The sequence below is a fragment of the Chlorocebus sabaeus genome, chromosome 19, assembly GCF_047675955.1.
Source record: "Chlorocebus sabaeus isolate Y175 chromosome 19, mChlSab1.0.hap1, whole genome shotgun sequence".
NCBI classification, from domain to species: Eukaryota; Metazoa; Chordata; class Mammalia; order Primates; family Cercopithecidae; genus Chlorocebus; species Chlorocebus sabaeus.
In genome coordinates, this window is record NC_132922.1 from 12864716 (window position 1) to 12879047 (window position 14332).

The window sequence follows — 14332 nt, forward strand, 5'->3', positions numbered from 1 at the left end:
GAGTGGGGACCCACCGGGAAAGAGAGATGCCAGGCAGGCAGGCAGCGGGCGGGCAGCAGCGGGTGTTGGAGGCGACTGCGGGGCAGCCGGGACACGACTGGGTAGATGCTCGTCCCTCGTCCCTCTGTCCATCCAGGGCGGCTCCTCTCCGGGCGGTTCTGAGGCCGAGCGGGCGCTGTTAAAAAGCTTTTTATGTGTGTGTGTGTTAATCACATGATTGCCGTTCACCTGTATTTCGAACAAAGACAGCTCACTGTTTCAAGGCCCCGAACAAGAGTCTGGGCACAGGGAAGAGAAGGGAGGCGGGGGGAGGAGGGTTGGCAGCGCCGGGGGTGGCGTCGAGGAAAACTGGGGGGAGATTGTCCAAGGCCAGCAAGCGAGAGAAAGAGAAAACCCTTATCAAACTCCTAATTCACTGGGCTCCGAGGCCCCAGACACACTGGCCCGATTGTCTGGCTGGTTGTGTGTGTGAGCATGTGTGTGTGTGTGTGTGTGTGTTCCAGTGTCCGCTCCCCCCACCCCCAACATGCCTCTGCCTCGTGTGACTACCTCATTGTGTCCCATTACCCACCCCCAACACCCCTTTGGCCTTTCCCAAGCATGAGGCCTTGCCTCCCAGACCCCTTGTAGCCCACTCCAGACAGGACCCCTTGGGGTGGGCTTGGGGCCTTGCCCAGCTACTGAGGAGCTGAGAACCACACATGGTCACCAATGTGGCCCCGGCTCCATTGCATACCCCACATACACCCCACCTCAGCCTCAACACCCGGGCAGGGCTGCCCTCAGTTAAGAGTACAGCACTGTGACCTTTGGAGGAGAGGCCTAGGAAAGAGAGAGGAAAAGATGTCACGGGAGGATGGCCAGGAAAGAAAAGGGGAGGGAGGGAGAGGTGGGCAGAGGACGGAAGAGGCAGGGCAAGTCCCCACCCCTTCTTGGGGTCAGGGAATAGAGGACTTCATGACAACCAGGACTAGTACTCCCCCACCCTCTCCCAAGACAAGGTGAGCCCAGTGTGGAAGGAGTTGGGTCCCAGGAAGTAGGAACCCAAAATGCCTCCAAGACCTACTGAGAGAGGACCCTACCCTGTCCCACCTTGGCCTCCTGGCAGCTTTAGTCTTGTGTTTCCACCTTGAACCAGACCAGCCCATGTGTGTGCTGGGTGTCTGCAGAGAACAGACCAGGGGTCAAGCTGGGGCTCTACACTTCTCAGAGGGAGCGCTGAGAAGTCCCTCACACTGTGCAGGATGGGGCAGAAAGGGCCGCCTGGTAAAAGATGGGAGGCAGGGTGAGGAGCTGGGCATCAGTGCCTGGCACACAGTAGGCACTCAACAGGATTTTGCAGATGAAGCAGCTCGGGCCTGCCACCCTCACAGGCCTGCAGGACCCTCACCACCTTCACGTCTCTCCCTAGTTCCCTGCCAAGTGCCCATCCTGCCACCTGAGGCAGACTTTGGGAGTCCCAGTTGGGCCCAGTTTTCTTCCATTCAACAGGTTCTGAGCCTCCATCCTACATCTCTGCCTTTCCTGGCCTAACCTCTCCTTCGCCTCCCGGACTAAGCTCAAGCTAAGCCCCAGCGAGATGGGCCTGGACAGCAGGGCAGGGAGCTGGGTGGGGGGGCCTGGGCTCCGGGTGGAGGAGCCCTGAGTGTTGGGGATGAAGGAAAGCCTGGAGGCTCCACCTTCTGCCCTTCCCTCCCTCCTCTCCCCCTCCCCCCTCTCCCCCTCCTTCCTTCCCCAGCCCTCTGCAGCGGCTCAGTCGCTCAGTCAGTCTCGGGCTGTCCGGCCAGGGTGGTTGGTGGTAAGGATTGAGGCTCCGTCCTACCGAGGCCGTGGCCTGAGGCTCAGGGCTCCCCGCCCCTCCCTCCCAGCCCACCAGCGTTACCCCCCAGCCCCGAGCTGGACCGCACACCTTGGGACACGGTTTTCCACTTCCTAAGGACGAGCCCCAGACTGGAGGAGAGGTCCGAGGAGGTGAGTGCGCAGCCTGCTCCTCCCTGGCCCGCCCAGGCCTGGGACCCTGCTGGGTGGGGTGGAGAGAGGCGACACCCCGCCCTTGCCCCCCACCTGGCTCTCCTCTAAACCCCGTTGGGGCAGGCTGAGGGAAGAAGGAAAGGTGAGAGAAAAAGTGGGAAATTCCAGGGGCCAGGATTAGAGCAAAATAAAGGTTCCGTTTTTTTCTTCCTATCATCAACAAACCTCCACCCAAAAAAGGAGGCTAAAAAAAAAGCCACCCACACCAAGAGACGGTTGGGACCAGGTGGTGGGAAGACGCAGAGGCAGGACGCACCCACCTAGAGTCTGGCATGTGCGTGGGCCCCAGGGGCCAGAGTGGGTTTAGCTGGAGCTAGGAAGGGCCGCCACCTCGGGGCTGTCCCCGCGTCCTGTCCCAGGCCGCCCTCGAGGCTGCGCGCGCGGTCGCTCCATCGCGCCCTCCTTCCATCCAGGTGGGCGTTGGACTCTTTGCGAGGACCCCGGCGGCTGGCCCGGGGGAGGCGGCCGAGGCGGCGGCGGCGGCGGCCGGGGGCGACATGGCGGAGGAGCAGGACCTATCGGAGGTGGAGCTGAGCCCCGTAGGCTCGGAGGAGCCCCGCTGCCTGTCCCCGGGGAGCGCGCCCTCGCTAGGGCCCGACGGCGGCGGCGGCGGCGGATCGGGCCTGCGAGCCAGCCCGGGGCCTGGCGAGCTGGGCAAGGTCAAGAAGGAGCAGCAGGACGGCGAGGCGGACGACGACAAGTTCCCCGTGTGCATCCGCGAGGCCGTCAGCCAGGTGCTCAGCGGCTATGACTGGACGCTGGTGCCCATGCCCGTGCGCGTCAACGGCGCCAGCAAGAGCAAGCCGCACGTCAAGCGGCCCATGAACGCCTTCATGGTGTGGGCGCAGGCGGCGCGCAGGAAGCTCGCGGACCAGTACCCGCACCTGCACAACGCCGAGCTCAGCAAGACGCTGGGCAAGCTCTGGAGGTGAGCACCCGACCGCCCCCCGGGCTCGGGCCCTCTGGCTTCGGGTGGATTCAGGGTAGCCGAGGCGGCCCGGCCTCCTGCACCCCGGAGCGGGACTGCCTGGCAGTCCTCCTTGGATAGGGCTGGAAGACCAGGTGTGGGGACCCCGCCCGCCCTTCCACCACAAGGACCCTAGAACTCCGAATTCCAGCAGCCTAGGCCGGGTCTTCCCACCGGGTGGCGGGCAGGAAGGCGCCCCCTCGTGGTTGGAATTTTGGGGGTGGCAGACCGTGGGGCCTGGGGCTTCGGAGAAAGGGAAGGAAGCCTTCACTAACTCCCTGCCCACAGATATGCACACTCATGCCACCAGCTGCTGTGGTCAGGAGGATTCGAGGGAAACGCTTGGAAAGAACCAAAGGGTTGGCTGGAGATGCAGGGAAACTGAGGCAGTCAGATGGAGAACTCAGGGGAGGTTCAAAGAAAACAAGGAATTCAGATGAGAGTCTTTGGAAGAGTGGGGGATGAAGAACTGCGGGGACAAATGTTTCTGCTGCTGCAGGATCTCATCCTATGCTAGGGGTCTTCCCTGGGACTTTCTGACCCCACCCTCCTTTGAGTTGGGGGCTTCTTCATCCTCCTAGGGAGAGGACACACAGAAAGGGGCCTCCCCCTCCTGCTCTGCCCCAGAGCCACCAAGTTGATCTCTTTCCTTTCCTCCCTCTCCCAGTTCGGCGCCATCTTCCCTGCCAGGGCCCCACCCCAACGTTGAGCAACCTCTTCCCCCCTGCCCCAGAGCTGGAACTGAGCACTCTGGCCAGAAGGAAACCTTGGCCCCCTTCCTGCCCAGGGGCCGTTAGAGTCCCAGGTTCCCTAGGACCAGCCCACACCTCTAGGAAAAACATCCCCCCCAGGGAACAATTCTGCCACCCTCGACTCAGGTCTGGGGTTCAGCCAGGCCTCCTGGGGATGTGTGGAACAAGGCAACCCCCTACTCCCACCCCGGGAATGCCAGAGCAGCTCCGAAAGAGAACAGGGACTCCAGGAGATGTGAGTCGGTAGCAGTCACCTGATTCCCGCTAGACTGGCCAAGAGACAGGCCCAGAAAGGCAAAGGAATTGCAAAGGTCACATAGAAGTTAGTGGCAGAGCCAGGGCCAGAACCCAGGACTCCCATACTCTCTGTCCAGAGGACTTCCCCTGACCCTGGTGACAGTGGTGGATCACCTACACTCTGAGGAGTGGTCAGAATGTTGTGGGGAAGCAAGAAGATAAGAACAAGAGTGAGGAGCATCTGGGTTCCAGAAAATTAGGGCTTTGTCAGAGGAGCCCAGCTCTCTTCCACTGCCCTTCCCCGTGCTGACCACAGTTGGGTAGAGATTGGGTCTAGAAGCTTAGCGTGGTAGAAGGTGCAGGAGGGTCTCCAAGAGACCAAAAGATTCACATCCAGCCCCCTGGCCTGTTCTTGCCATGTGTTTGCTGAAGACCTGGTGCCCCTTCCCCTGCCCCTTCTCAGCCCTCAGTGCCCTGCTCACCCAGGGCAGGCCCAGGGCTCAGCAACCAGCCCACTGTGTGGACCCAGACAGCCCAGTTCTGCTCAAGAGTAGAGGTCACAGCTAGCTCCTCTGCCCAAGGTCCATCCAGATCTGGGTGGGGCTTGGCCCAAGCCAGTACCTTTAGTGCCAGGGGACAAAGAAGAGCAAGTGAGAAACAGACAACCAGGAGAGACATACAGACAGGGCAGACCCTGAGGACCATAAGAAGACCACAGTGCGAGCCCAGTGAGAGTCAAAGCAAGGGCGGACCTAATTCTTCCTCCATCTCCCATTGCCAAGGGTTTAAGATTGGCTCCTCCATTGTCCCTGTCCCCAGGTTCCCCCAGCCCAGAACCCTGGGCTTGAACTCCCTTCAGGAGGACTTATTCTTGGCCATCACTCAAGCTGTGTGCACACGAGCCAGCCTGAGGTGTGGCAGTCAGGAAAACTGGCACTACTAGCTGAGGACCCAATCCCAGGGGGAGGACAGGGCCAGAACCATGGCAAGGATCAAAGGCAATGCCAACAGATGGTGGCTCTCTGGACCCTGGAGGGGGTTCCTGAGAGACCTGTGGATATGCACTGGGCTGGCCAATTGCTCCAGGGGCTTCTCCTGAAACCTCCTGAAGCTGTGACTCCCAGGATGTCAAGAAGGGGGGTAGTTAGGCAGGCAGAGCTAGAAAACAGGTGTCTTAAAACCAAAAAGAGAGAGATACACACAGACTGTGTGGAGTGCCCCAAGGGAGTGTGGGATCAGACACACTGGAGCCCAGGTGCTAAGGGGCCGTGTGAGCCCCAACAGTCACGCTAACTTTTGATGCCCATCTGGGGAGGGACTAGTAAAGGCTGATCACAGGGTGGTGCCTGTGGGTTGGTTGACCTGCCTGGAAAGAACCAGAGCTGAGAAACTGGAAAGGTGGACACAGGCAAGAGTCCCTCCTGTGTGGTGGGGGTCACCCAGCCTGTTCCCAGTGCCACAGGCCCTTCCCCAGGTAGTCTTCTTATGCCCCTGGCCTAGCAGGATATATGTAGCAGCACTCAGTGCCCCACTGTGGGAGCTCCCCAGTTGGGGTTTCCAGTTTGGGTGAGGAATCAGCCTACCTCTTCTCGCCCCCATTCCAAACCTGGAAGACCAGGGAGAAAGAGGGCTGACAGGAAGGTGCAAATGAGGACTGAGTTTGGAGTTAGAGCTGGGGGTGACATGGGGGGTTGGGGGCTGGTAATGTTGAGTGGGGACTGGTGCTGGAGATTGGGTTTACATGGTGGGCAGGCTGGGTTTGGGGTTGGGTTGGAGGTGGAATCAGCTGTCCAGCACAGCTGGTGGAGGAGGGGGCTGGGGTCGGGGATGGCAGTGGTCCCGGGCTTAGGTTTCTGTCAGGGTTAGGCTAATGCTGGGAACTAGCTTAGCAGGTGGCAGTGGAATCTGATGTTGGAATCCTCCCTCTCTTCTGGCCCCTGTCACTTTCTTGCTGATGCCAGCTGGGCAGGGGGCAAGGGAAGGATGGGTGAGAGAGTGAGCTTTGTGTCCTATGTCCCCAGCCATCCCAGAAGCCCCTCTGCTGGGGCCCACTGCTGGCGGAGCAGCTCTCTCCTCTGTGGGTTCTCCCCAGTCACACCCTCAAGGCCTGCTCCACCCCCTCCCCTGGTCCCAGCCATCAGAGAGGGTGCCCACATCCCACTCCCTGACTCTCAAGGCCTTGCTCCAGCATCTTTGTCCTAAGTGTGTACACTGACAGTCTCAGCTGGAGGGACCCTTTGAGAAAGCTGGGGCTAGGGCTGGGCTCAGGGCGGGGGTAGGGGGAGTAGACAGGGAGGCTAAGCCGCAGAGGAATGCTGCTGCCGGCTAGGAGGTGCCTGGCATGACCACCCCCGCCCAGCCTGGGGAGGGAGGGCTCGGCCTTCTGCTGACTGGGGGAAGAGGGCACCCACTGGGATATGAGGGGTGGGGCAGTTGGAGAGAGAGGCCCTCCAGACTGACAGACAGGGCTGCTCCCACAAAGCCTCATGGACTCTCAGTACCAAGGTCTGGGATTCTAGAATCTGTGGACTTTCCCCTCGGCCCCCTCTGTAAGGTACCCCATCCTGCCCTCCTTACCCTGGAGTAGCCAAACCCTGAACACCCTCCACCCTCCAACCCTGGCCTGAGGTTGGAGTTGGTGGCAAGGGCGCTGGCTTCAGGGTTTCTTCTCTCCATGTGTTGGTTTCAGGGACTGTTCCAGGGTCTGAGGAGAGTCTAGCTTCCTCTACCCTCTGTTATCTTCTGGACAAGGATATAGGATCCCCCCCAGGAGGCAGTGCCCCCCCGCCCCGACCCATGGTAAAGAGGACCCACATCTGCCCCCTCAGTTCCACCACACTGGAATTCACACAATCAGGACCCAGAGTTGAGAGGCCACCCCTAGATCCTCCTGTCCAACCACCCCGGCAAGCAGCATTAGAAAAGCACCTCTCGGGGCTGGGCACGGTGGCTCATGCCTGTAATCCCAGCACTTTGGGAGGCCAAGGCAAGTGGATCACCTGAGGTCAGGAGTTCAAGACCAGCCTGACCAACATGGTGAAACCTCGTCTCTACTGAAAATACAAAAATTAGCCGGGCATGGTGGCCTGTGCCTGTAGTCCCAGCTACCCAGGAGGCTGAGGCAGGAGAATCGCTTGAACCCAGGAGGCGGAGGTTGCAGTGAGCTGAGACCGCACCATGGCACTCCAGTCTGGGTGACAGAGTGAGACTCTGTATCTAAATAAACAAAAAATAAAAAATCGAAAACCACCTCTTGGGCCAGGCACAATGGCTCATGCTTGTAATCCCAGCACTTTGGAAGGCCGAGGTGGGAGCATCACCTGAGGTCAGGAATTGGAGACCAGCCTGGTCAACATGGTGAAACCCTGTCTCTACTAAAAATACAAAAATTAGCTGGGCATGGTGGTGCATGCTTGTAATCCCAGCTACTTGGGAGGCTAACGCACAAGAATCACTTGAACCTGGGAGGCAGAGGTTGCAGTGAGCTGAGATCGCAACACTGAACTCCAGTGTGGGTGACAGAGTGAGATTCTCTCACAGAAAAAAAAAAAAAAAGAAAAAAAGAAAAGCACCTCTTTCTCAAGGTGCTCAGCCCACTTCCCAGACCCTGGTGCAAGGCATTTCACATCCATTATTCTGGCCAATCCCACACCCAGGTTAAGCCGATGTTATCATCCTTTTATAGGTGAAGAAACTCAGGCTCAGAGAAGTAATTTGCTCAAGGTCACATACACAGCTAGTAAGTAGCAGAGACTGAGCTCTCCCCCAGCCACGCTGCTTCTGTTACCCACCCTCAGTCCCAGGGAGCTCACCCCCTAATGAAGTAGCCGATTCCACTTGCAGACAGCTTTGATGATAAGAAAGTGTTTCCTCTCCTTGAACTGGCATCTGCCCCTTGAAACCTCTATTCCTACTTCTAACTCCTGCCAGGAGCAGCAGGCTGACCCCTCTCACCCTCCAGCCCGTGAAAGATTTTGGGGGCAGAGATCATAGTCCTCTGAGGCTGTATTCCTTGGGCCTCACATCTCTCAGTCCATAAATCATAGGGCACAGCCCCCACCCCAGGTCCTGTCCTCTGGGTGCCCCATCCCAGGGCCTCACATCTTCCAAGACGGACACTCAGAGGGAGGCCAACCTGGAGTGCTCTGGCACTCACGCGGGCCCCTCTGCCGTCCTCTCCGCCTCCCACCACACCCCAGGCTGCTGAACGAAAGTGACAAGCGCCCCTTCATCGAGGAGGCTGAGCGGCTCCGTATGCAGCACAAGAAGGACCACCCGGACTACAAGTACCAACCCAGGCGGCGGAAGAATGGGAAGGCCGCCCAAGGCGAGGCAGAGTGTCCCGGTGGGGAGGCGGAGCAAGGTGGGACCGCCGCCATCCAGGCCCACTACAAGAGTGCCCACTTGGACCACCGGCACCCAGGAGAGGGCTCCCCCATGTCAGATGGGAACCCTGAGCACCCCTCAGGTGAGTGCTGATGACAGGGCTGAGGGTGGGGCAAGGCCGGTCAGTGGAGAGAGGAGACGGCTGGATGGCAATGAGACCCTGGACTCTAGGGAGAGTGTGCCAGGCTGTGCAGTTGCCCCAGCAGAGCTGCAGGGGCCCAGAGGGAGCTCCATGGGGGTTCCAGTGCCAGGGGCAGTGGCTGGGCAAGATGGCTCTGGTCAGGGCTGATCCAAGGGGTCACTGCCGCTGGGCAAAGAGGGCCAGTTAAAGAGTCTGTAGAGGCCAACCGGCCAGGCACAGTGGCTCACGCCTGTAATCCCAGCACTTTGGGAGGCTGAGGCGGGCCGATCACAAGGTCAAGAGTTCGAGAGCGGCCGGGCACGGTGGCTCAAGCCTGTAATCCCAGCACTTTGGGAGGCTGAGACGGGCAGATCACGAGGTCAGGAGATCGAGACCATCCTGGCTAACACGATGAAACCCCGTCTCTACTAAAAAATACAAAAAACTAGCCGGGCGAGGTGGCGGGCGCCTGTAGTCCCAGCTACTCGGGAGGCTGAGGCAGGAGAATGGCGTAAACTCGGGAGGCGGAGCTTGCAGTGAGCTGAGATCCAGCCACTGCACTCCAGCCTGGGCGGCAGAGCGAGACCCCATCTCAAAAAAAAAAAAAAGAGTTCGAGAGCAGCCTGGCCAATATGGGGGAAAAAAAAGTGTCTGTGGAGGCCATGGAGTGAGAGGTGGCTGGGGTAGTTACAAGGAAAGGGGAAGAAGACAGGACAGTTTTGAGAAATGGAAGATCAAATGGAGGAGAGGAAATCACTGCCTCTTTCCCACCAGCCATTCTTTTTTTTTTTTTTTTTTTTCTGGAGACAGAGTCCCACTCTGTCGCCCAGGCTAGACTGCAGTGGCATGACCTCGGCTCACTGCAACCTCCACCTCCTGGGTTCAAGCAATTCTCCTGCCTCAGCCTCCCGAGTAGCTGGGACTATAGGTGCACACCGCCACGTCTGGCTCATTTTGTGTATTTTAGTAGAGACAGGGTTTCACTGTATTGCCCAGGCCCAGTCTCAAACTCCTGAGCTCAGGCAATCTGCCCACCTCTCGGCCTCCCAAATCCCACCAGCCATTCTGACAGAGGAGACACGGCATGTGACGCTGAGCACAGGCCATGGATGAGCCAGACATAAGCTATCTTGTTTAATTTTCATTAATGATAATAACAGCTAACATTAATTGAGCACCTACTGTGTTCCAGGCACTGTGCTAGGTGCTAGTTGCCTTATGTATACTAACTCAGTCATTGCAAACAATGTGATGAGATAGCCAAACTGCCTGGGCTCAGATCTCAGCTATGGCAAGTTACTCTCATTTTACTGATGAGAAACAGACAGGAACTTCCTCAGTTTGGCTCCAGGGCTTCTACTTGGCACCACGGCTGCCTTGCCTGTGTTCCTAATGTACAGAAAAGTGACACACACAGGTCTGCCACATGGAAAGTGTTCAGTGAGCAAAGCTCCTGCCTTCAGAGAACACGCTCTGAGTCCTACTTTGTGTCAAACACTGGAGTGGACATCAGGAGTACTAACCAGAGAAGCCTACAGTTCCTGGCCTCAGGGGCCCATAGTCTAGAGAGAGGAGCAGGGATGAAAACGAGTGAATTAAATACAGGAAGAAACAAAGCTGGGCATGGTGGAAGGCGCCTGCAGTCCCAGCTACACAGGAGGCTGAGGTGGGAGGATCACCCGAGCCCATGAGTTTGAGACCAGCATGGGCAATATAGTAAGACTGTCTTTTTTTTTTTTTTTTTTTTGAGATGGAGTCTTGCTCTGTTGCCCAGGCTGCAATGCAGTGGTACCATCTCGGCTCACTGCAACCTCTGCCTCCTGGGTTTAAGTGACTCTCATGCCTCAGCCTCCTGAGTAGCTGGGATTACAGGTACATGCCACCACACCCAGCTAATTATTATATTTTTAGTAGAGATGGGTTTTCACCATGTTGGCCAGGCTGGTCTTGAATTCCTGACCTCAGGCTCCCAAAGTGCTGGGATTACAGGCGTGAGCCACTGCGCCCAGCCTCCTATCTCTTAAAAAAAAATTACATATATATATATATATATAGAGAGAGAGAGAGAGAGAGGGGGAGAGAGAGAGAGAGAGGGAGAGAGAAGTACACAAGAAGCCTGTGTGAGATCCAGGGGTGGCACAGCCGTCCATCCCATCCAGTCAGGTCTCCAAGAACACCCTGCTGCCCACCAGACTCTTGTCAAGGAAGGCTTCCAGAAAGAGGCAATGGCTGGGCTGCTTGGTACAATCTCTATTTTACTGATAAGGAAACTGGTTAAGAGAAGACTGGGGATTTGTCCAGACACAGAACCAGGATTCAAAAACCTAGGCAGGTCTCTTGAAGTACAGAGCCCTTGGCCAATGCAGGACTCGGTGATGCCTCTGGTCTGAGGAAGGAGGCACAGGCCTGTCCTTGGGGAGCTCTTAGTCTCTTACGACCGTGGACGTGTTCTGTCTCCAATGGGATGCCAGGCAGTCATCCCTCCCACACACATGCACATACTCTTCACCTTCAAAGATTCAGGGACACACACACACACACATCAGGAAACACTGGACCACATACAGAGCAACCACCTCCGAAAGAAACTGTGGACACAGACTTTTTCTCACTCTTCAAGGCCCCACCCCACTCAGAGATCCTTCCCCGATGAGACCTTCCCCAAATCCCTGGGGCAGCGAGTAGACTCCTCCTCTGGTCTCCCAAGTCCTTGCATATTGTCATCACAGCACTTCCAACTCTGGGTGCATGTGGATCTATGGATCTATGACTATATGAGCTTTGGGAACAGGGATCCATTTTATTTACATTTGTATCCCCAGCACCTGGCACAGTACCTGGCGTTTTGTAATGCTCCTTAAGAGTTTGCCGAATTAATATGTGAATAGGAAAGTGAACAGACAAAGGAACAAGGACCAGTTTTCTAAATGCCCTCCCACGGAGGAAGGCAGCTCAAGGAACGACAGGGCAACACAGACCAGCGTGTGATGGGGCTGAGGGCCCAGAGAAAAAGTGTGTGTCCTCAGACCCTCAGTCCAGTGAGCTGGGCAGCAGGGCGGGCTTAGGAGGAGGGAAGGGTTGGAAAGGACACAACACGAGGCCAGGGCAGGGAGCAGGCTCAGGCAACCAGCACTCAGGAGCCTGGGTGAGCAAGGCCCAGCAAGGAGGGCAGTCAGCATGGGTGTGGAAGCGGGGCTGGCAGAGCACAAAGGCCGGGCCAGACCACTTGGGCAGCAGAGAAGCTGATGAGAGGAAGAACTTTCCACAGGAAAGGTTTTTCAGAATGAGGCAGGCCTCCCCAGGTGGGTGACAGGGGAGGAGGTAGGATTCATCCCTAAGATTTGAGAATTTCATAAACAACTGGAGACCAATCTAAGACACTAGTATTTAAACAAATGCCGCCAGGTGCAGTGGCTCACACTGATAATCCCAGCACTTTGGGAGGCCGAGGCGGGTGGATCACCTGAGGTCAGGAGTTCGAGATAACCCTGGCCAACATGGCGAAACCCCGTCTCTACTAAAAATACACAAATTAGCTGGGCATTGTGGCAGGCACTTGTAATCCGAGCTACTCAGGAGGCTGAGGCAGGAGAATCGTTTGAACCCGGGAGGCAGAGGTTGCAGTGAGCTGAGATGGCGCCACTGCACTCCAGCCTGGGTGACAAGAGTGAAACTCTGTCTCAAAAAAAAAAAAAAAAAAAAATGCCGACTCATGCTTCCAAAACGTGAAACTTACAAGGTTTTCCCAGAGGCACCTGCTGCCTGAAGGTGAACCATTGAAGTTCACGTGCGCCCACCTGCCTCTAACCTGTTTCCCCCTTTTGCTCTCTCTCTGTCTCCCTTCCACCCAGGCCAGAGCCATGGCCCACCCACCCCTCCAACCACCCCAAAGACAGAGCTGCAGTCGGGCAAGGCAGACCCGAAGCGGGACGGGCGCTCCATGGGGGAGGGCGGGAAGCCTCACATCGATTTCGGCAACGTGGACATCGGTGAGATCAGCCACGAGGTAATGTCCAACATGGAGACCTTTGATGTGGCTGAGTTGGACCAGTACCTGCCGCCCAATGGGCACCCAGGCCATGTGGGCAGCTACTCAGCAGCTGGCTATGGGCTGGGCAGCGCCCTGGCTGTGGCCAGTGGACACTCCGCCTGGATCTCCAAGCCACCAGGCGTGGCTCTGCCCACGGTCTCGCCACCTGGTGTGGATGCCAAAGCCCAGGTGAAGACAGAGACCGCGGGGCCCCAGGGGCCCCCGCACTACACCGACCAGCCATCCACCTCACAGATCGCCTACACCTCCCTCAGCCTGCCCCACTACGGCTCAGCCTTCCCCTCCATCTCCCGCCCCCAGTTTGACTACTCTGACCATCAGCCCTCAGGACCCTATTACGGCCATTCGAGCCAGGCCTCTGGCCTCTACTCGGCTTTCTCCTATATGGGGCCCTCACAGCGGCCCCTCTACACGGCCATCTCTGACCCCAGCCCCTCAGGGCCCCAGTCCCACAGCCCCACACACTGGGAGCAGCCAGTATATACGACACTGTCCCGACCCTAAAGGGGGCCCTGTCGCCACCACCCCCCGCCCAGCCCCTGCCTCCAGCCTGTGTGCCCTGTTCCTCGCCCACCTCAGGCCTGGCGGTGGCAGTGGAGGAGGCTGAGGAGGCTGAAGAGGCTGACGGGTCGGGGGGCTTTCTGTCTGGCTCACTGCCCTGATGACCCGCCCACCCCATCCAGGCTCCAGCAGCAAAGCCCCAGGCGAACAGGCTGGACAGAGGAGAAGGAGGTTGACTGTTGCTCCCACACTGAAAGATGAGGGGCCGCACCTTCCCCCAGGAATGACCCTCTATCCCAGGACCCGAGAAGGACCTCAGGGAGGGGAAGCACCAGGGTTGGTGGCATCGGAGGCCTTACCACTCCTATGACTCCTGTTTCCTCTCTCACAGAGTGAGGGTCTGACATGCCCATGCCACCTGTGCCACAGTGCCTTAGGGCTAGGCCACCCAGAGACTGTGTCCGGAGCTGGCCGTGTCTCCCACTCAGGGGCTGAGAGTAGCTCTGAGGAGCCTCATGGGGAGTGGGGGGTTCGAGGGACTTAGTGGAGTTCTCATCCCTTCAATGTCCCCTCCCCTTCCAAAGGCAGGAAGGAGTTGGCACAGAGGCCCCCAGATCCAATTCTGTGCCAGTAACCTCATTCTTTGTCTAATCGAGAAAGAGCCCCCAGTCCTCCTCCACTACAACCTCTGTGACCTTGAGGCGCATCCCAGGAGGTGAGGAGGCAGGGGCTCCAGGAAAGGAATCAGAGACAATTCACAGAGCCTTCCTCCCTGGGCTCCTTGCCAGCTCCCTCTTCCCTTACTAGACTCTACGTCCCCTGCTCTGTCAGCCCCACTCCCTGGGCTTCCCAGAGAGTGACAGCTGCTCAGGCCTGAACCCTTGGCTCCAGAAGACACAGGGCCCAGCACCCAGGTTGCTGGCAGCAGGCTGAAGACACTAGAATCCTGACCTGTACATTCTGCCCTTGCCTCTTGCCCCTTGCCTCCCAGTGGTATTTGAATAAAGTATGTAGCTATATCTGCCCCCCATTTTCCTGTTCTGCAGCCCCCCAAATCCACATGTAACTCATTACTGTCTCCTGTTATTTATCTCAGTAGTCCCCTCTCCTAGCCACTCTAGCCCCTATTAACTCTGCATTAAGCATTCCACATAATAAAATTAAAGGTTCCGGTTACCTGCTTGGTGAGCCTGACCTGGCCTGTCTCTTCATCTCTTATCCCTGTACTGGTGCTTCCTCAAATGCTTTCTGGAAGTAGCTAGGAGTAGAATGCAAAGGACAGATCA

At 57.6% G+C, this 14332-nt stretch overlaps 1 protein-coding gene and 1 long non-coding RNA gene across 2 annotated transcripts in view; one reads left to right on the forward strand and one right to left on the reverse strand.

The window, feature by feature from the left end:
• LOC140709091 (uncharacterized) overlaps positions 1-1661 on the reverse strand; it is a 59553-nt gene extending 57892 nt beyond the window's left edge. Inside the window, exon 1 of the long non-coding RNA XR_012089456.1 lies at positions 15-1661. This is a non-coding gene — a long non-coding RNA (uncharacterized lncRNA). The remainder of the gene's footprint in view (positions 1-14) is intronic.
• A 93-nt stretch (positions 1662-1754) lies between these two features.
• Positions 1755-14332, forward strand: SOX10 (SRY-box transcription factor 10). Its single transcript, XM_007975734.3, has 4 exons — positions 1755-1971; positions 2445-2959; positions 8187-8455; positions 12346-14332. Exons 2-4 carry the CDS (start codon positions 2529-2531, stop codon positions 13047-13049), a joined length of 1404 nt encoding a protein of 467 aa, XP_007973925.2. The 5' UTR covers positions 1755-1971; positions 2445-2528; the 3' UTR covers positions 13050-14332.